The sequence below is a fragment of the Halichoerus grypus genome, chromosome 4 (assembly GCF_964656455.1).
Source record: "Halichoerus grypus chromosome 4, mHalGry1.hap1.1, whole genome shotgun sequence".
In the NCBI taxonomy this organism is placed as follows: Eukaryota; Metazoa; Chordata; class Mammalia; order Carnivora; family Phocidae; genus Halichoerus; species Halichoerus grypus.
This window is the reverse complement of record NC_135715.1, coordinates 125,885,954-125,908,811: the sequence shown is the minus strand read 5'-3', so window position 1 is coordinate 125,908,811 and position 22,858 is coordinate 125,885,954. Positions and strand designations below refer to the sequence as shown.

Genomic DNA, 22,858 nt, shown 5'->3' with positions numbered 1-22,858 from the left:
CACATGAACTCAAGGCACTAACCCTACTCTCAAGAAAACTTGAAACTAGTGAAGTAAAAACCTTACTCTTTCAGTGCAATTTCTTAGGCTTTAAACATTTCCTTATTTTTCTATTAATCATTTTGAAATTCTCCACGTCCTATCTATGTTGAGGTTCAACAAATTAAACAGCATTCCAAAAGAAGATGGCAATACCAATATTTTAATTATGGCTTGTAGAAGCTTTATGTACCAGAATCATTTTAAATATCTAGCTTTTGTGCAGTGAATTTAGTCATACCATTGCTTACTCACTTTCTTTCTTTCTTTCCCTTCTTTCTTTCTTCTAAGCACAACTATCTAATTTTCCAGATTGGTTTTTTTTTGTTGGTCAGGTAAATATAGCATAATTTAGGAAGTGAGTGATGACAAATATGTTGAGATTCAAGGCAAGACCACATACCACTAATTCCAAGTTTTCTATGTGCCTCTGAAGAGTCTATAAAAATCTACCACAGAGCAAGTGAAGATGCTTCTGGTTTCAGGCATGGGAAGGAGTACTGAGGAGATGACAGCCTTTGTAAGCAGCCTCCTCCACTTTCTCTCATAGTGTTAGTTATTTAGAAAACAGAAAATGGCAGCTGCAGTGACTTGCCAGTCATGAAGAGACTGTGTGCTGAGATTTTCAGCTTGGCACTGTCTGCATGCCTGCATAGATGATTCCACAGCATATCGAAACCTAAGACAGTGTTACAATGTCAAAGGTAGCATGAACCCTGGCTTGACAGAGAACTGTAACCAGGTGAAGAATGTCTTTGTTTCTGGATCATTCCTTTGCCTGTGCCCTCATGTCCTTTAATATATTCTGGCCCTTCCTGGAGCCTGCTGCTCATAAACTGTCCTCTGGCAGGCAAGATTCTCATTGCAGCACCAATAGTCTCTCTTTTCCAGGGGCATTACTCTTTCCCCAGTCAAAACTGACCTGCCCACGTTCCCTCACGGTTTGCTGGGCCTCAGGCTGCATGACCGAAGAAGTCAAGGCTTCACGGGTGTCCAAACTTTAAAAGAATGAGAAAAGTAGAAATCTCAGGCATATGTTAGATCCAGGTTGAAGTTAGTTTTTGGAAGGGGAAGCCAAAGGGTCTTTCTTCAGGCTCCCCAATTTATACATTGGAGGCAGGTCTGGTTTTGTGTCTCTACAAAAGCATTCCTAACAAAACCATTGATGCAATCTTTAAGAAGATCATAGTCAAAACTTAAGCATGGCATCCTATGACTCTTTAGCACTTATAAAAATCTGAACACATTCTTGCTATAGAACCACAAAGGCTCCACAGTGCAAGTTAGTCAATTGAGTATTTGCAGGGTGACTCTAGGCATCAAAGTGAGATTTTGGCCCAATAAGATATTTGAAATTTCCCCATGGGTGGAGAACTTTGCAAGCTTAAGGCATACTGCCCAGTGTATGATCTGTTTTTCAGTTTAGCTTGAGATCAGATGTTCCTTTCCTTTTCTGATTTCAAGTCAGATCCCTGGGGAGATTGTCAAATGGCATCTTATTTTCAAAAATTTGAAATGCATATGCATTCACAGAGATGGGGGTTGTAAATGAGAATGTGGAAGAGTACATATTAAACTTCAGCACAATTATAGCATTTGAGAGCTGGAAGGCACTTCATCGACCATCTCAGCCTGATGTGTATAAATCTTATAGTCCTGAGGGTTAAGAGACTTGAGTTTGGTTAGGGGTCTGCCAAGAACCAGCAATGTGATTTTAAAAAGTCATATCTCTTTAACCTCATGTTCCTTTTTTATAAAACAAGGGGATTCCTTAGATAATTTCTAGAGATGGCCCCCCTTTCGCAGCCTAAAAATCTTTAATAAATCTTTAATTCACCTCACTATAAAGGTCAGAAAACTGAGACGCGGAGAAGTTAAGTGACTTAAGTAACTAGTAAAGAACCCTAACTACTACTCAATGTGTCTAGTGCCATTGTTTTCTGTTAGGTTTGAAGAAGCAGAGGATGATTCTTCATTGTTGTTGTTTACTTTTTTCTGTTTACAAAGATGTTTTTTTCATTGAACAGCAAGGTTTATTATTATTTTTTCTTTCTTTTTTTTTTCCTTCTAGAGAGTTTATAAGAAGAAATGAGCTTCCTCGTCCAATTCAGTATTTATGCTGGTCGCCTGTTGGGAGTAAATTAGTAAGTGTTTAAATTATAGAAGTGTTTAATCATTTAAATAAAAGAGGAGCCATTTGATTTTGGCCTTTGTTAAATTTCCCTGCCTGAAAGGAAAAAAAAAATTCATGACTATTTTAGTGGTTAAAAACGGGAAGAGTTTTGATAAATTGAAACTCATCTGAGAATTCCGCAAAATCTCAAGCTCATGGATAGACTTCTTTAAATATCGCAGTCAAAAACTTTATCCTCATACTCAGCCAGAATGCTTTGTGCCAGAAAGCTGAGGAAAAATATGGTTTTCACAAGTTTCCCAGACTAGCTTCAGACAACATGAAATTTTGTCCAAGCTCTTATTTAAGGACTCTAAATAAAGATTAGATCTGGCTAGCTATTAATATTCAAAGATTTATTTGACTTTCTGTTAATATACACAATTATTTATTTGGGTAATAAAACAACAAATACAATAGTAGACTTTATGCTTTATTTGATATAGACTTTAAAAATCGTAATTGATGTTAATGTGAGTTGGTTGGTTTTTTGACCTATTAAAACGATACTTTAGTTGTGAGTCTTTTTTGCATCTGGATTACCACTCATTTTGCAGGTATTAAGTAAATAGTTAATACAAATTTACAGACTTCATTGTATTTCTTATGGAATTCTCCTTATTAACTAACTTACCACCACTTCTAGGCATATGTCTATCAAAACAATATCTATTTGAAACAAAGACCAGAAGACCCACCTTTTCAAATAACATATAATGGAAAAGAAAATAAAATATTCAATGGAATCCCAGACTGGGTGTATGAAGGTAAGCTGTATTCTTTTTCTACTGTTGCTGTTTTAGGCTTTTAATTGAAAATAATTGCATATATTTAGTAAAATGGAGATGAGTGGTATTTTACTGAGATGAATGGTGGCATTTCTGAAAGCTGTTAATCAGGTTAGGAACAGGGTGTGCCTGTTCTGAAAGAGCAAAATCTAGTAATCGGCCTGGGAGAGTTTATTTTCATAAGCATTATAAAGTGGTAGTAATAAGTTATATTTCAAGTAGTATATGGTCCTTAGATGCTATGTTAGTACATTTCCTCAGGTTTCTTTTTTCTTGAGAAATAAGCCTTCTTCCAAAACGAAACAGCAGTCTACATAATTTTGCAGGGAAATATTCCTAGTTTTTGATGCTTTCGTGAATTGCGTCCCCTTTCTAGGTCATGTAGGATCCAGGACTCACCTGGACATTAAAAGGTCTTGTAGTCTTTGCCTTTATTAAAAAATACATAATTGAATTGTCGTTGTTGTTTTTTTTTTTAATATTCCTAGGAGAAAATTCAACTTCCAACATTTACGTCACTCTATAGTATAACTACAGTTCCCCTTGTTTGGGCTACTTTAGGTGACTATAAAAAATAGAAGCTGCCCCAAAGGGAAAAATTATTTATTGTTGAAATGTTTAATTAATTTACTTAAATAATTACATTTCTGATTTAATATCAATTCCTAAGAAGACTGATTGATGTTTGATATGAGGTATAAGGTTAAACTATTTCTTTAAACTCAGATTGTCTTTTTGAATAACCAAATTTTGGCATGTCACATCCACATTAAATAAATTATTTCAGTCGATAAATGGCTGATACAATGAATTTTGAAGCATTTACAATGATCTTAAAAGTAAGTTATAATTGTAATTAATATGCTTGTATTTATCTTTCAGAGGAAATGCTTGCTACAAAATATGCTCTCTGGTGGTCTCCTAATGGAAAATTTTTGGCATATGCAGAATTTAATGATACAGAGATACCAGTTATTGCATATTCCTATTATGGTGATGAACAATATCCTAGAACAATAAATATTCCATACCCAAAGGTATGTTGAGTACTTTTAGCAGATGCTTCCATTTCTCCGGTGTCAAAATGAGCAACCAATACCATGAATAGAGGTGGGATCAACAAGTTTGGAGAGCTTCTTATCCTTGTGCATTGTAAGGCAAACATTGTACTGTGCTCTATTATTTATGTGGACATCTGTTGCTTTGGACATCTGGTTGTGCTGGATGAAGTAGTCTTTGCAAAATCCATCGCAGAATCTTTGAAAAACATATGGTCTAGATTATGGAGGAAAAACAAGCTTAACTTAATTTTAATTTTTCATATTTCATGCTCCAAATTCAGGGTAAAGTTCTGTTTTGCAATTCCCTCTTGAATTCTCATGTAAATGCAAACTAGAATGGAAAATACAAATGTTGAACTTGATGTTCCTGTCAGGTAGAAGCAGGCATGAGTTATGATCTTTTCTGGACATACAAGGTAGGTTAAGTTTGTAAGCCTAGTTTCTTCCTTGAGGAAATTAGACATGGAGTGAGCCCAAAGTTTCTTGTATAACCATCCTAGAATTCTCAGTGTACACACTTTTCATTCAGTCCCATGTCTGAAGAGAGGGCTTCCGTGTCTGTAATAGGAGAACAGCAAGATCACAGTGGAGAAGCACCATATCCCGATTTGATTCAGACAAAAATCTGAAAAGGGATCAAATCATAAATCCTCCTCTCTCACAAGGAGTGGAAGTGCTTTTAGAAAATAGTTCTTTGTTCTTTAGTCACTATAGTGTTTACTTGCCAAAGAGAGCACTGTTATGGATGGATCCAGTGGGTCCCTATATGTGACAAAGATGGACAGATGTGCATACACACAAGTGGCTTTTGATGCAAGTCTAAGTGGTTGTGGTAAGAGAAATAGAAAGAGCAGATAGTCTAAAATTTATGTTAGAAGTCATATGAGAAAAGACAGTGGATAGGAGAAGGATGTTTAGGGAGGAGACCCCTCAATGGCTGGGTATAAAGTCTGAAAGCTGGAGATATTTGGAAGCGAGAGGTGTGGTACTTGGGACCCGAGATGTGAAAGAACTTGGGTCTTTAGGAGGGTGTAAGGGAGAAAGAAGAGAGGAGGAACCCATAACTGAGGACTAACTGACACTGGCTGAGAAGTTGGGACCCAAATTTTCATGTTTTCTTGAAGACCGAAGTTGTTGAAACATCTGACATCAGACCGAGAGGTGAGACAACTTGAAAGAAGCCAAAAGTCCCAGCTAAACCTCATAGGGAAACAGGTCAGAGGAGGGCCTGGACAGTTCTTTAGATAAATCCAAATAGCATGGAGTCATTTAAGGCTGTGAACCTAAACTTTGTGGACTTAAACTGTTTAACAATTATAAGACTCTCTTTTTCTGTGTTAAAATAACAGGAACTCTAAGAAGCTGTCTGGGTGTGAACTACACTGTCATGTACATTTAGGGTGTATAATAGCACAGAAAGTACAAAACAAGAAAAGTGCAAATTCCATGGGCACTTTATTTGGAGGTGACATCTCCCTAATTTGGGGGGGGGGATGATAACAGTAGTAATGTAACCAGCTAGGAGATTGAGTGATGATTGTCCTAGACCAAATTACAAGGTACAAAGCAAAAAGTATCTTTCATTATTTATTCTTTACACTCTCCTCCCCTCTACACTCCCTCTAGCACATGGAGAAATGATTATTATACTTATCCTAATAATAATAATAGGAAATACCCGTTTTGAAAGTCAGAAAAGAGAATATCAATTATAGAACTGCATTTTCATATCCGAAATATTTTTTTCCCTATGAATCAAAGCTCCCTCATTAATCACTTAAAATACGTGTTTTTCACTCTGGTTGACACAATATTTGTAATTGCTCTGCAAGTAAAATTGAAATGAGATTCCTGGTCATGTTATAATTAGAATGTTTTCAATAGTAATATACTTAATATCACTAGCTTATAAAAATATGCCTAAATTCCTGAAGTGTCTTTAATATGTTGGTGATCATTAGAATTTTATGAGCTTATAAATCTCCAATTTTTTGGCAGGCTGGCGCTAAGAATCCTGTTGTTCGGTTATTTATTATCGCTACCACTTCTCCTGAGCATGTAGGTCCCAGAGAAGTACCAGTTCCAGCAATGGTAGCATCAAGGTATAGTAAGCTCAGCTGCTTCCTACCTCCCACTGAATTTTAACAATGAAATTTCTCTCTTTTTCCAAGATTTTATTTATTTGACAGAGAGAGAGAGGAGAGAGAGCACAAGCAGGGGGAGCTGCAGAGGGGGAGGGAGAAGCAGGCTCCCTGCTGAGCAGAGAGCCCCACACGGGGCTCGATCCCAGGACCCTGGGATCATGACCGGAGCCGAAGGCAGACGTTTAACTGACTGAGCCACCCAGGCGCCCCTAACACTGAAATTTCTTAATTGGGATTTGCACTTCCTTTCTAGTGAATTTATGATGTGTATACTCTAAGCAAAAATAAATAAATAAAATTGGCATGCAAACCCAAATACATAACCAAATTAAAAAATCACAAATACATTTCTTAAATCGATTTTAAAATACTAGCCTCTTTCGCACATATAAAGATGATCATAGTGATCAATCTGAGTGATAATTCCCTCAGATGTGTGAATGTAAACTTGGGATCGGTAGGCAAATAGTAAAATTCCTATGTGTTCTCAGCATGGCTTCTCTCAACTCTGGTCTACTTTCTCTCCAACCCAGGGTTTATACGTCATGCTTGATCACATATGCATGACAAACAAGAGAAGATAAGCCAACCCTCTCCAAATATTAGCATTTTTTTTTTTTACTAGGATGCAGTCTATCCGCAATTATCTGGTTGTCCAATTATCTGTTTGGGGTTAACTATAGGTAGACAGGGACATGAAGCAGTCTCACTTCCCCAGCATGGTGCCCTATATAGATCCTGGCTGATGAGCCCTGATAATAGCAACCCTCCAGCCCTCCATCAGTCCTCTGTGGTCATTCTGGTTGAAGCAGATAAAGGTAAGAGGTCCCCTACGCCCTGCATGGCGGGCCTCCTTACCACTTCCCAAACCCAGCAGGCCACTGCTTGGCTTCTCTCCTGCTGCCCCATGAAGGTGAGTCAGCCAGGGCCAAGCGATTGATCACTACCAGGGAAAAGAACCTCAGCAGAGGCCTCTGCTGGGCCCGGCCAAGGTGAATCCACTCATGGATAATTTAAAATGGCTTTATTTTTTTGGATGATCCATTACTCCCCCAACCCCAATCTAGTGGATGAAAACTTGACTAAATACATCTTTTTTTTTTTCTTTTGAAGTGTCATTCTCCTGAGGAGGCAAATGGAATGATAGAAAGGGTACTGTAGAAGGAGTCAAGAGGCTTGTTGGGGCGTCTGTAAAATACTAACAGTTTAATAGTAAGAGCTAACCTTTTCTCGGCACTTACCACGGAGCAGACAGAATTCTCAAGAACTTTAAGCACTCTCAACAAATTTTGTAGCAAGCTTTAAATTTGGTAATATTATTATTCCCATTTTATATAGAAACGGAGGCACAGATATGTTAAGTAAGTAGCCTTAAATAGGACAACTAGTAGGAGGTAAAACCAGAATCTGAGCCAGAGACCCTTCCAGTTCTGGGATTGCTTTTACATCAATGTCCAAAATTCTGTGGTTTATTTACATCGATGTTCTCTCTCTGAGGCTTCATCCTCAGAGCCAAGTAATAATTGCTGGCATTCATTGACACCAACTACGTGCCAAGCATCATTTGAGTTACTTAGTATACATCACCTCTGATTATTATAGTAAACCTGAATTTCAATCCCTGATCATGGTCACCATTAAAACTCGGCTTCCAACACAAACTTGCCTGGAGAGAAAGATGGGCATTTAGCACACTTGGCTCTCTCTCAGCTAGTTAAAAATTGAAAACTTGAGTTTACCTGTGAAAAATCACCAGTTTAATGCTTTTTCCCTCTAGATTGACCAATAGCTTTGGCCTCATGTCTTAAAATGTTTCTTAAGATGTACAAATCCAAAATGAGGAGAAAACTCAAGCATAAAATAATCCCATTTAGATGAATGAGCTCTCTTATAGGTATTCTTTAAAAGTCAGCAAGTATGGGGCGCCTGGGTGGTTCAGTCGGTTACGCATCTGACTCGATTTTGGCTCAGGTCATGATCTCGGGGTCTTGATATGGAGCCCCACATCGAGCTCTGCACTGGGCGTGGAGCCTGCTAAGATTCTCTCCCTTCCTCTCCCTCTACCTCTTCCCCTGCCCTGGGCTCACTTGCACTCTGTCTCTCAAAAATAAATAAATAAATAAATAAATAAATAAATAAATAATAAAATAATATTCAGCAGATACATTTAAGCCTTCTTTCTCTGTAGGGAAGGGAACGCTTTGCCTTCCTTATCTACGGAATAAATATTTTATAGTAATAAAATACATCCTTTAGAAAACAGAACTTAAATTATTTGATGTGATACTGGTTTATGGTTGTGACTCTCTGTTTTGCTCTATTTGCAGTGATTATTATTTCAGTTGGCTCACGTGGGTTACTGATGAACGAATATGTTTGCAGTGGCTAAAAAGAATCCAGAACGTTTCAGTTCTGTCTATATGTGATTTTAGGGAAGGCTGGCAGACATGGGATTGTCCAAAGGTAGGTTATATTAAAACCACAGAGGTATATGCCTGAAGATGAAAGTACATGAGGGGAGACTTACCTGTAGCTAACGTTTTGTATTATAAGGCCAGAATTGCCGCATTCAACTCTTGATTGCTTTGCAACAAAAACCCCTCTTTCTTCACAGTCCTTTATTTTTATTAAATAAGTAAGATACCCTTGTTTTCTTGAATGACTTCAGCACCGGTACTCTGTAGAGAAAAAGACTAACTGAAACAATGTAACATTGGAGAAATAAGGCATCTGGTTCTGAGTTAGGATGGAAATCTATCCTTTTGAGATGGTACGAATGGCAGTCAAAAAACCCAAAATAAGGAGGATGAAAAGATAAGATGGGTCTATTATGGAAATAAATGTGTTCTATTTAAAAAAAAAAAAAAAAAGCACAGAGAAAATGCAAATGGTGCTATGTTCTATTCAGTGTCAAAATTGAAAAATAAAAATTTCAAAGGAAATGGATATTATCAAAAGAAAGCCAAATATTCCCATTTTAAAATTAACAGTAGATAATCGAGAATATGACATGAAATATCAGATCAAATTATCTTGCTCTCTTGTTACCTTGAGAGTACCCTATACTGTGTTAATTTTGGGGAGAAAAAAACTTGAAAATTAGGCACAGATTTATTGTTGAGTTTTAATTGTTTCTGTTGTTCAAATCAAACATAATCTGTTTAATTAATGAGTTAGACAAGTACTTCAGCAATCTAAAAGCTTTAAAATGAGCCTGTTCAGAAGTACTCATATTAGAGACTAAGAAATACAAAATGTTTTCTTTAAATATGAAATTTGATGGATACATTTCATAAGACTTCTAATTATGAAGACACGTTTCATTAAACCAAATATAGAATAAACCTATTTTTTAAAGTAAGAAAAAAAACACAGAGCAATCAAAGTAAATCACTAAATTCCATCTCGAAATTAGGACACTATGTTTTGCAAGAAAAGAGTCATATGAATCTATTTGGAAATATATCAGGACTATAATAGTCAACATTACTCGGGCTAAAAATATTTTTTAAATCACTACTCTGTAAGAAGCTTGACTAATTTTGATGGAATATGCTAGAAGCTTATTTTTATCTTATTTATATTTTGATATACAAAACAGAAAGATTTTGGCTTTAATGCAGTAGCATGGGGGGAAGAAAAGAATAAACTTGATTGTGGCAGTTAATTAGAAACCATTCATGTGATAAATCAGCTTTGGAGGAATATATCTTGACTGTTTTTATTGAAGCTAGGTATGAGGAATTATTGCTTTAATTTTATTAGTTTAAAACTATAAGATCGGTCATTTAGACACAATTTTTAGTTCTCAGAAAAAAAAGGAATTTAAAAACAGCAATTGCTTTGGAATCTGAAATTCTAATTTATCAAAATCAGGGACAACTTTAATCCAAACTGACAGAATATATAAGATGCTTATTCGAGGAGATGTGGAATTCCTTGGAATATAAGCTTTAGTTTAATGGCCCAAAACAGTGATTAAATTTAAAATACCAGGTTAATTAACCTTAGGATTTCAAAACAACCCCAGTTTCAAAATAATTTGATAAGTACATGGAACACATTTTCAGATTTAAGAACGACAAAGTGTTCAGTAACAAAGCTGTGCCTAAGATTTATTATTCCCTTGCTTTTTATGACAGTACCCTCACTCATGGTTCTCTTTCTTCTTCACTGGCTGTTCTTTTTGTTTCCAGCTCTTCTTTTTCTGTTCTCTAGAAATCTTATTATTCTCCAAATTAATGTATTTGCAAGATAGGCTAACTGCTATAACAACAATAAAACCCTTCCAGTAATTCAGTGGGTTAAGACAATAGAAACGTTTTGCACATTCATGTAACTACTTACTAGTGAGTCCAGGTGAGTGGGGAATGGTGAGGGGTGGGAGATGGAGTGCTCAGGTTGATGGCATTTCTGCTCTTATCTAGTGACTTCCAAGGCTAGTCCAAAGTCATTCAAACCTGACCACCAACATCCAGCTGGGGGATGGAAAAGGGAATGGAGGATCATGCTCAAGAGGTTTTTTTATAGGTTAGGCCTAAAAGTGGAATGAGTCACTTCTGCTCACACATCATTGGTTAGAACTTATCACATAACCACATCCTAATCAGGAAGGAGGCCTGGGAAATGGAGCCTGGCTAGTCCGAGCAAAAAGACATCAGCAAAAGATTGCTGATAATCTTATAGTCTTTGCCACAACTCTCAACTTACTCTTTAGGTGATTTTCATCTATACCAGAGGTTTTGGTTACCATTTGCCCCTCAACTTTATTCTGAGGATTTGAACTTTTAAGTATCTCTGGTTACATCTTCTCTGGTCTGCCCTTAATATCAATACCTAGATGCAGGCTTTTATCATCTTTTTTCCAAACTACAATAGCCTTCCAGTTGATCTCTCTGCCTCCTTCTATCTTACTCACTTCTAATCCATTTTCTGTATCATGTTTGCAATTATATTTTCCAAATTGTGATTTTGAAATCCTTCAAAGGATTTACCCAGAGGGGGAGTCCAAACTTCCGAGGGCGGCATTAGAGTTTCTCCAGGATCTTTCTGATACCCCTGCATCTTTCCTCATCTTCAGCTCTTTTCAATAGTCACCCTCCCCTCAGTAGACCACGCCTGTGGTCTATTAAGCTGGCCTGGTCTCTGTGTTGTTCATTTCACCTAGAATGTTCTTTCTCTAATTATCTGTCTAGGAAAGCTTATTCATCCTTTTAGGCTTACTAAATTTTGTTCAATAAGTGATTGGTTGCCTTATGCAAAAATAGGCATCAAAATAAGATCCAGTGCACATTTTAAGATTCCTACCTACTTAATAAGATGGAGTAAAGAAAAAAATTAACCTAAACTCCACTGTGAAATGCTTTTTTAAACTACCTGACACCAAGTGCTTAGGGGTTGTGCTAGGCTTCCGTAGATGTAATAATTCCAGGCACCGCCTCATGGAAAATTAAACCAGGATTCTTAAAAGTTTGCAATAAGAGCCAGCTCTTAGATTACTCATGTGTATGCCGTAGGGCTGATGTATAAGGTTGTGCATATGGTCATCTGAAACTCAAGTGTGAAGTTACTCAATTACAATAGTACAGTTTGAGTAAACAGCTTAACTGGTTCAAATGCCCAGGTCATATCTAGAAAAAACTGTTCTCCTAATGGTATGCTTGATGTGGTCTTTCTTTCTTTTAGACCCAGGAGCATATAGAAGAAAGCAGAACTGGATGGGCTGGTGGAGTATGATTTTGCTATCTTTTCCTTGTATTTTAATGTCATTTGACAGATTCTCAGCTATCAAAGGACCTATTTCAAATGTATCCAAACCGACACTACTTGTTGACACTACTTGTTTCATAGAAAAAATAACAAGGTAAAAAAAAAATACTACACACAAAGGTAGTGATCCTTTCAGCAATCTTGTGCCAGACAATTTTAATGTCTATATATTTAAAATTCTGTTGAGAACAAATCATATTCCTCATGTCCCAACCTTAGCTTTTTAATTGACTTTCTGATATTCATAGTTAATAATCTTATTAAGCAAATAAAATAAAGATTATTTTTCAAAAGGGATCACAATTCCTGATCAGCTTAAAATAATAATTATTAACCATTTGAAGCCAGAAGAACCAAATACACTGGTGTTCTTAGTCATTTAAAGACAACCTACCTCTTAATAAATTTTATATAGACTGAAACGAATAAATGAATTATATATTTTTCCAGTCTTTAAGTGGTATCAAATAGGAAAACATGTGTTTTGTTATGGTTTTTGATCACTTATATGTAGAATTTTGGGGATAGGTTTATTCAGTAATTTGTGAGAATTTTTAGTGTAAAAAAATCATGTTTTACAAAATTATCAATTGTGTCTAATGTCTCATGAAGAATACACAATAGGACAGAGAATAAGTGAATGTTGTGTGGATGCTGCCACTTATTACAAACATATTGAATTCAACTAGTATTTGGATTTAAACACACACACACACACACACACACACAGTTTCTCTGAGTGGCACATGCAAAGAAAAAGGAAACTCTTAGTACCTTTAACACACTAACCCGTGATACAAGGACAATAAAGAATTCAGAGTCAATTGTATGATGATAACTCATAAAAATTCAAAGTTTAGGTGGGTAAATGACAAAGTAAAAATCATCAGATATTAAAAACTCTTTTTTGTACACTTTTCTGGATTTAGCGATATTAGCTTACATATATTTATTCTGTCTTCAGTTAAAGATATTTCAGTTTTATTCATTAACTTGAGAATAGTTATTACTTTATTAATTATATACATTAAGTGTAAGTTATACTCTAAAGTAGCAAGGTAACAAAGATGGGTGTGTAATTGAGAAAAAAAAGTGGGCAAGTCCTATTTGCGTTCACTCTTTGCCACTGTACTAAATAACGCAAGAAAAATCAGGAGTATTCAGTGAAAGGACAGGATTTTCTAAATTTTTGAAATGTTGGTCAATCCGAAGCTCATCTTCCAAAAAGGTAATTCCTAGATCATTATTTGAAAACTTGAGGAAAGGGGAAGTTAATCTATGAGTTCACTCCCATTATAAAATTTCCAGTAAAGAATGAAAGCAAAGAAGAATACTTGAAGACTTCCTTTGGTTGTGTTCTCCATTATGATAACATAGCGAGAGTTACTACAGAATGACATGAATGATATGATTTTACAAATAGATGAACAATGATACCAACAGTCTTCTCAAAGACATGATTTTAGGAATCCACACACTTTTATTCTGAAAATGCCACCAGCATTCAAAATACACCTAAGTATTTTAGAATGCATCTTTTGAAATCTCTTATTTATAAGCATCTTAGAGTTATTTGTACCTTATCAGTTTTTACAATCTGTATAGCACCAGCCTTGTAACCTCAGCAAACATGAGCTGGATGAATGGATCAATTAATTAATTAATTGCCTTCTAAAGCCGTAGAACATTGTTTTAAATACCCTCAGTGGAAGCACATGCATATCCTTTGAGGGAAGATGAGATCCCTACATGAAATCAAAAATTATTTTTAAAAAAAACATGCCAAAATAAATCTAGCGAACAATGCGTTATCTTCAACATGATTTTGTGCTAGATCATTTTAATGTCTATAGCTCTGGAATTCTATTGGGAAAAATTATTTTTTCATGTCCTCATCTCGATCTCCTAAAATTTACCCAATAATCAGTAAATTTCTAAATACCAGAAGAGGTATCATCGAAAAATCTTTGCAGTGATAGCTTTCAAGAGTAAGCTCACATTCTCCCAAGGCAGCTGCTTTGAAGAGGTCATTCATTAGATTTTATAAGTTTTGACATGTCTTTTGAAAGTCAGGCCATAACTTTATAGGCTCATAACTCCTATGTCGTAATATTCTGGATAGCTTCCTTTGACCTATAATCAAACCAATGCCTTCATAAAATTACCCAGAAATAACCTAGAAATTTGTATATCTTTCAGACATTTGTTCAAGTAATATTTACGAAGTTTTTAGAGGAAGTGTACAGGCTAGTCATATCAATATAAAATTAGAGAGCAATTTTAGAGAAGTTGTTCCTTTAGAATTTATTAAGGAAATTTAAACTGAAAAACGCTTGGAAACCGCCTGTGAATCAGAGGAGTGAGACTGGATGACTTGTGTAAAGCAATGCACTCGTCAGCGGCAGGAAGCGCACTGGCACATTTATGAGCTTTACCTCTCATTTCCTGTCCTCCAGCACGAGATATTCGGTGTCTTAATTTGGGGGAAATAACCTAACATCTCCTTTGGTATTTGATCAGAAAAATAACAACCACGAGTTCACTTCAAACAAATTTCTTCTCACCCTGTAGAGAACAGACCAAAAAAAAAAGAAGCCTTCAATCAAAGGATCTAGTATTGAGTTAGTAAAATTTGGAGAACAAGCACTAACTAAAAGCATACGTCTTAGGGTGCAAAGCCACATTTAAATTATTTTAAAAATAAGTAAGCAATACACTACACCTCCCTTAGCCGTTGGCAAAATCCCTTTGTTCAAAAAAATGAGGGCTGTTTTGGGTTTGTATTTTTTTTTAACTTTTAAGTGAGCCTTTATTTCCTTGTTTCACAAATAAAGCTGGCTGAATTTGGTTGCCAGAAAAATGAGTTTTCTACTCAATGCTTGAAGTCTGTGCTTTTCACCAAATGTGGACTCCGTTCAGGCATCAGCCTTTGTTAAGTAGGACCTCAGGGTTGTTTCCCAACCATGGTAAGAAATTATCAGGTGGTGAATAATCTTACCTTCCAAATATAATATTTGAAATGGCTTTGCACATAGAGGTGAGTAATTTATCAGAAAATCTAAGCACGATAAAGGGGCTGTGAAAAGGCCTTGTTAAAACTGAGGACCACCTAGTTATGGGTGCTTATCTAAGGTCCAGGCGTGACTTGCCGCCAGAAGCACTTAACTCAGGATGCACGATGGACCCAGCTCTGGGAAAGTGAAGGCGGAAATATTTCACACTCTCTTTAGCTCACCCAAGTTACCTGTTCATCTAAAGCAGCTGTCTTCACCGTGTGCAATAAAAGGGAGAAGATAACAGTCTTCGCTTAGCAGAGATATTCTTCCTGTTCGCCTGATTCTGATATCTTAAAACATAACACCCTGCCCTCTTATTTTTTTTTCAATGAAAATGAAATTTTAAGTCTTCATCTAGAACAAAACCTTTTTTACAGTTCCTTACTAACCCGAGGTATGAGGAGAATATGTTTTTACTCTGGCATCTTAAAATATTTTGTGACCCTGGTTCCATTTTAGCAGTGAAGACAACGTAGCTCTGTTTTTTGTCTTTCACTCTGAGGAGTGAGAGGGAGGCATTGCAAAGTGGCTACTAGTAAGTAGGTATATTATCATTGGCCTAAGTAGGCAAAGCTTTCTTCTAAAATGAAAGAATGGCTTGTTATGATGACCTATGCTAATGAAACTCCATCCACAAAATTACAAGCCAGAATTTCTTTTCCCTGGGCCTCTTTTTCACTCAGTTCACTTTCAATTTCATTTAGAGGCATTAGTCTCAATACCCCAAATCCCACCGAGGCTGGTCTTATGATTAATGAAACTAACAAAGGAATTGTGTAAGGAGATAGATTCTCCTTATTCCATTTTTCATTTGGTGTAAGACATGCATTCTGTGCCAGAGTGATAAGACTTAGGACATACTAGTTTCCTGAGACCACCGCAACAACTACCGCAAACTCGGTGGCTTGAAACAACTGAAATTCACTCTGTCACCATCCTGGAGGCTGTAAGTCCAAAGTCAAGGTGTCAGCAGGGTCCTGCTCCCTCTGAAGCCTCCAGAGAAGAATTCTTTCTCACCTCTTCCAGCTACTAGGGGCTCTTGGCAGTCCTTGGACTTCCTTGGCTCGCAGTTGCATCTCTCCAATCTCTGCTTCCACCATCACGAAGTCTTCTTCCCCATGTCCCTTGGGTCTGGTGGTATCCTCTCTTCTGTTGAGGACACCAGCCAGATTGGATTCAGGGCCCATCCTGATCCAATAGGATCACATCTCAATTCTTACCTTGATTATATCTGCAAATAGGGTCATTATCTTCCCCCTTTGGGCTGCTAAAAGAAAGTGCCATAGCCTGAGTGCCTTAGAGACAACAGAAGTTGATTTCTCACACTTCTAGAGGCTGGAAAGTCTTAGATCAGGGTGCCAGCCTGGTTGGGTTCTGGTGAGAGCTCTCTTCTGGGTTGCAGACCACCAACTTCTTGGATCCTCACGTGGTAGAGAACAGAGCAAGGGAAGCAAGCTCTCTGGTAATTCTTATAAGGGCATTAATCCCATTCATGGGGCTCTACACCTGTGACCTCATCTCATCCTAATCACCTGCCAAAGGTCCCCCCTCTTAATACCATCCTAGTGGGGGTTAGAGTTTCAAAATACGAATTTGGGAGGAGATAGAAACAATCCCAGTCCATCATAGTTACCATCGGAGGTCTGGGTTCAAATGAATTTTGGAGAATGCTATTCAGACCACTACAAACACCATACCCAAATAAGTTACATTTTAATATCAAGTAATCATAACCATAAATTTTTATCAAAAAGCATCAACTATCAGATCACACATGGAGCCATCACTAAAAAGGCCTATGGCAACTAAAAGATACTGGTAGTTCGGTTGTTGTCCCTTGGTCAGTTCTGAAGGAGTTGAACAACTTGTTTCTCTGGCCAGAGACAGCTGGTTTGGGATTATTTGTGGGAATCTCTACTGGGCATGATGCAGAGCAGCTCTTTCTTCCTATAGCCATTTTACCACTTTGCCTTTCTTTTACAACCCAATGACAACAAAGCCAACAAATATAAGATAAGGCTATTTTTTTTGTCTTCTTTTTTTTCAGTTGAAATGAATGGGGTCTTTTTATTATTATGTTCAGTTAATGGCTAATTTTTTTTAATGGCGAAACTACTAGCTAAAAATTATGTGAGGATATTTGCAGGATTTGAGTTATCTATACCATTCCGGATACAGAGATGGAACTTGCTCTGTTCCAGGGTGCAGGAAAGCTGAGTGTCAGAGACTCCTTGGGTCATTCAGCAGTTCCCAGCAAGTGGCCAGTGGGGGCCCTGGGAAGAGGCCAGAGACAGGCAATGAGGCCTGTTTCGCTCCCTGAGCTCAAGGAGTAAACCTCCTACTAGCTTGTCCTGGAAAACATTTTTCTCTCAAGTCTAGAAGTTCTAGAAGTTTCTTTCCAATGTTAAAAATGGTGGCTTGCAGGCCGTGATGTTTTCATCTTTAAAATGTCTTCATTGAATCATTGGCATTAGGTGCTTGGCATCAGACAAATCAAAAATCAGAACTATCAGCCTTCATGAGTCACACTTTGGTCATATACCACATTTTGAAGTTTGACCTTGGCTAAATATCAACACTCACTTGTGATTCTTTTAACTCTCTTTCAAACCACACTATCTCCAACCATAGACGTTCAATGGAATTAAACATTATAAACACAGTGGTATGTAGTAGCAATTAAGCAGCAGTTGGAATGTGCAAATGCCTGTTGGAATCCCTAGAAAAGCTGTCTATCTGAAAGAATGGGATTTCAGATGTGAGTGATGGAAGGCAGGGGAGGCAAGGCGTTCTGGTTCCTATAATCGTAACTATCCACTGCTTTTTAAAAAAATCTATAGTTTTAGTTTGGTTTGTCTTTTGCACATAACCTCTGTTCATTTCTTTCAGTTCTTTGTTTCAACACCAGTTTTCAGCTACGATGCCATTTCATACTACAAAATATTTAGCGACAAGGATGGCTACAAACATATTCACTATATCAAAGACACTGTGGTATGTTCCTTCCAAGATTTATCTCCTCAAAGATCATTCACTTGAGGTTGCTCAAATAACGCTCAGCTTCACACAACATAATGTTTGTCTTTTTATAGGAAAATGCTATTCAAATTACAAGTGGCAAGTGGGAGGCCATAAATATATTCAGAGTAACACAGGATTCACTGTAAGTATTGCATGAAGCATGATGCACCATTCAGGTTTTAATTAGCACTGATGGACACACAAATGATACTGTACCACCTCTTCGTTAAGAGCATTTTTGGTTACTTACTCTAGAGGTTAGTGCAGATAGCTCTGGTTTCATTAAGATTGCACATTCTTTAACAGCTAGCTAACATGATTTCTTTCAGGAAAGAATATTTAGTAAGTGGTCATGTCTCTTCTGATACCTGGTAGATAATAAATTAAAAGTATAAAATTTTAAAAATAACAACTACTTCTAAACACAAATTTTACACTTCAGCACTTGAAGAAAGGAGCAAGCTTCAAAAGTCCATGAAGGGCAGCCCATAGATACAGACATTTTTTTGTAGTGATTCAATGTTATATGAATTTAAGATCATTATCTGTAACAGCTATCATTTTTTGAGCAATTACTTCCTACCACATACTGCGAAGTAGAAGCAGAGGTAGGGGAAACCCAAAGGCAGGAAGGCCCAGCGATGGTCTTAATCAAAGCCTGCAATGATGGGGACCTGAACTAGAACAGTGCCAATGAAATACGGACTCTTGGACGGAGAAGCTATGCCTCCTTTTTCTTGTGTCCTTAGCGCTTGGCATAGTGCCTGATGCAGCGCTGGAAGTCAGTAAATATTTGTTAAATGAATGAGAGGAAGGGTACATGACCGTAAGGACAGATAGAGGACGAACAAGACTGCTGACTTCGTGGTCCTGAAGGAAAAGGGGAAGGAGAGGCAAAGTGGACTCGGTTGCCAGGGTTAGAGGAAGGCAACCGTGAAGCGTCTGACAGAACAGGACACCTGCGGGGGGCCGCTTGGAAAAGATATGGAGTAGTTTATTCACTGGTAGTTTAAGATGATGTGAGGAAGACAAGTGCAAGTGACCGTCCCCTCGGTCGGAGTCACGTGAAGTTAGTCAAGGCACGCGGAAGGCTGCTGGTTTAGAAGACACAGTCAATCCTGGGAGTGATTTGCATTTTCTTACCTTTTCTTTCTACTTGGGGATAACGAGGTGTTTATGACAGTGAAGACATAAAACCACCTGGGCCACTGAACAGTCCTAACAATTAAAAATGGGTAACCGAACCCGACTTTCTACACTCCATTATGCTCTTCCAAAAAGGAAAAAAAAAAAAAGACAGTTACTTCGTGATATTCAGATGAACTCACAGAGGAGTGAAAATCATGCCACTAAATTGGATTTCCCACTTCATAGCTATATTAAGACAGGTTAGAACTGGGACCCAGATACTTAAGTAACGAGTATGTTCTCTTGTGACTTCTTTTGCATCTCGGTGAATTAACATGGCCCTTTGTGTGGTGTCATAGTGCGGATGCATTTCTGGATTTATAACAAATTCATCTATTGTCAGAGCTTCTGTAAAACAAATTCAAAATGTCTTCGGAATCATGGACAAAATCAATATAGCATAGAGAAACCAGTAAACTGTCAGGAAGAGGGTGATAATAATCAATATCCTACCTTATTTTGTGTAACTCATAACTAATGAATCAATATACCTATAATAAAAAAAGGAATATTCAGCATAATTTAATCTTTCTCCTATGATTTGAGAGTCAGAGTAAGTACATAAAATTCAGTGTTATAAACAGCAATGACTTATCAACCTAAGTGCCAATTAATATAGTTTCATTAGACAAACATTGGACTATATTGTTTATTCTATTAGTATTAGTACTAACAATTCTGTCACTATTTAGTTATCAATACTTATTTAATAACTTCTGGATATATTTTCAGGTTTTATTCTAGCAATGAATTTGAAGGCTACCCTGGAAGAAGAAATATCTATAGGTAATTTATGTCAATACATTCTAATATTTTTATATGTTAATACATGAATGAAAATCTGTCAGAGACCTGTGGATATATAGAATATTTTTTAAAGCCTGAAATGTAACAAAAATTATATATGAATCAAGGTAAAACATTGAGAGAATGCTGTACACCACATCAGTATAAAAATATACACTTCCCTGGGGTGCCTGGGTGGCTCAGGTGGTTAAGCATCGAATTCTTGGTTTTGGCTCAAGTCATGATCTCAAGGTTGTGAGATGGAGCCCTGTCTCGGGCTTCATGCTCAGCGGGGAGTCTGCTTGAGATTCTCTCTCTCCGTCTCTCTCTGCCCCTCCTCCTGCTCATGCATGCACACGTACTTTCTCTCTCTCTCTCAAATAAATAAATCTTTAAAAAATATATACACCCCCCAAATATTAGCTAACTCAAAATGTTTTCAGAAAAAAAGTCAAGAAATTCTAATGCTGATATAAACATGATACTAAATACTTCAACTAAATTTAGAGGTAATTGCGGACATTCATCCATTTAGGAGCCACTTATTAAGTCCCTACTGTGTACCAGGCATTGTGGTTATTGCCATATCATGTGATTTCTTTTAATATGGTTCACTTTGGCATAAGCCTATTACTATTGGAAGGAATTCATCTCTGTTCCTAAATTAGTGTTTAAGTTGGTCCAGTTGTACCCTTGGTGATTGGAATGGTGCCCTCAACAGCCCTCTCCGGATATAGAAGTAAAAGTCATAGTTACCATCGGCTGGTAGTCTGCTATATGTCAGGCACATTTTTATCTACTTTACATATGTAATTTCATTTAATCCCCACAACTTCAGGAGGCAGGTGATATTGTTAGAGCCAGAATTTTGTACCTGGGCATGCTGACCTAGCCCCCTTACTGTTAACTGCCTACCTAACATTTCCAGAGTTACACCAAAATGTGAACGTGAATGTGAACTGTAACCAAGGAAATAAGGAATTTTTCCTCTGCTGCATTCCTCTGCTGCCTCCTGGATCGTGACTTCTTATCTATTGGAGAGAATCCCTCTGTAGTGCTAGCGATGTCTCTGGTTCCCATCTACCATGGCCTGGGCAAGGTCAGGGGCAGCAGCAGAAGGAACACTGCGGCAGCAGATTATTTCACCAGCCACAACAGACTCTGACCCTGACCCTACCCTGGCATCATACCATCTAGCCTGGCCCAAATGAGAATCTGATTCTGAGGGTTTGGGGTCAGGTCTGGAAGTCTGTATATTAAAGCCAATCACCCCATTCAGAAGCCATGCAGAAGGCTCTGCTGGGGAGAGGGTGGGTCCGACGTGGTAGGTACAGGTTGGCTTGTGTAGGAGTGTGGTGGGGAGCAAGCATTACCAGGAAGAGCTTCTCTGACCCTAAACTTCCTTTAGAAAGGAATGAAAGGCACAGGAGGCACTTAAAAACTATGGTTTTTTTATTTCCACTTTGCTTATGACTGATTTCCCCTTCCAGATATATGATAAGAACAGCGACCCCTTTCTTGGTGAGCCTGCCAGATTTTCCTTGCCTGTTTTGCATGGGAGTACAATAAGAGAGATGGGAAGATGAAGAACTATGCATTGCCAAGCACTCTGTAAGATGTAAGGGATGAATGGCTATGGGAAGTGGTTACCTCACTCCCATTCAAGGTGTTAGATATTTCTCCCACCCCAGAGAAACCGAAGGGCTTCTCTCTCAAGGCTTGTGCCTCTTCAGGCAAAGATGATTGAAAAATCAGGCTACATCAAAATACTGTAATTCCCCTTCACTTTAAATGATATTGGCAAGAGAAAAATAGAGTGGGTTTGATGTCAATATGTAAATTAGTCATTTTACATGGAGTAGTACATTTTGATAAATACAATCTCAAAATTTCAGCTTAGTTTTATTTTCATTTTCCTCTAGAATTAGCATTGGAAGCTATCCTCCAAGCAAAAAGTGCATTACTTGCCATCTAAGGAAAGAAAGGTGCCAATATTACACAGCAAGTTTCAGTGACTACGCCAAGTACTATGCGCTTGTCTGCTATGGTAGGTAACGGACCCCGAGCTCCACCACCACACTGCCAATGTTGGTGTCCTCATCATCATCTTCCCCTGATCAGTCCTACACTTCAGGTCATCGAACACTTGTTATATATGAGGATCTTACCTATGTTATCTTATCTAACGTTTATGGGGGAAAAAAATGAAAGGAAGATAGGAGAGCATTTTTATCCCGGTATTTTGCAGTTGAGGAAATAGAATGACTTGCAGAGGATCCACACTGCTGGTAAGCAGCAGAGCCAGGATGGGAGCAGGGATGTGTTGACGGTCAATCCCAAGCTCGTACCGACCGTGTGCTGCAGCAGCGTGAGGTTAACGTTATATGCAAACACCATCTACTCGCTATCACAGCAAGACACGAGCAGTGTCACAGAAAGAAGCATTCTCTGTTAAAACGGTTGCTGGACTTTGGCCCCATTTGCCTGGAGAAATGTCAAACTCCGACAGCCAGGGGAAAGAATAATGTCCTGGAAACCTGAACTCCTTCCCTCGGAGGCCAATATTTCTTCGAATGATAGTTTCAGTGAGGATGGAAAGTAAACTTTTGTCACCTCGTATGTTCTTTCTAAATTTGGGAAACATAACATAAGTAATTCATTCAAATAGTAAAAAGTCATAGGGAATAAAATACACCAAATACTTCCTGGTTTTTTAGGCCGTGTGTACATTTAGTTAATAATTTCTATCCAAATAATTTTATTTTGTGCATAACATCTTATCTATATCTTGAACATATGACAAGCCATGAAACAGATTGGTTACGTGTCAGTA

The 22,858-nt window shown here is 37.6% G+C and overlaps 1 protein-coding gene across 6 annotated transcripts in view; it reads left to right on the top strand.

Moving 5' to 3' along the window:
* Window positions 1-22,858, top strand: part of FAP (fibroblast activation protein alpha) — a 71,683-nt gene that overhangs the window by 21,366 nt on the left and 27,459 nt on the right. For all 6 annotated transcript variants that reach the window (XR_013447158.1, XR_013447157.1, XR_013447160.1 and 3 more), the window contains exons 7-16: window positions 2,111-2,183; window positions 2,859-2,979; window positions 3,883-4,037; window positions 6,060-6,163; window positions 8,533-8,668; window positions 11,891-11,935; window positions 17,920-18,024; window positions 18,123-18,193; window positions 19,972-20,025; window positions 21,948-22,072. Coding sequence is in view for 2 of the 6 variants with exons in the window: in XM_036068793.2 (XP_035924686.1) it covers window positions 2,111-2,183; window positions 2,859-2,979; window positions 3,883-4,037; window positions 6,060-6,163; window positions 8,533-8,668; window positions 11,891-11,935; window positions 17,920-18,024; window positions 18,123-18,193; window positions 19,972-20,025; window positions 21,948-22,072 (989 nt within the window). In the remaining 4 variants the exon portion in view is untranslated. The remainder of the gene's footprint in view (window positions 1-2,110; window positions 2,184-2,858; window positions 2,980-3,882; window positions 4,038-6,059; window positions 6,164-8,532; window positions 8,669-11,890; window positions 11,936-17,919; window positions 18,025-18,122; window positions 18,194-19,971; window positions 20,026-21,947; window positions 22,073-22,858) is intronic.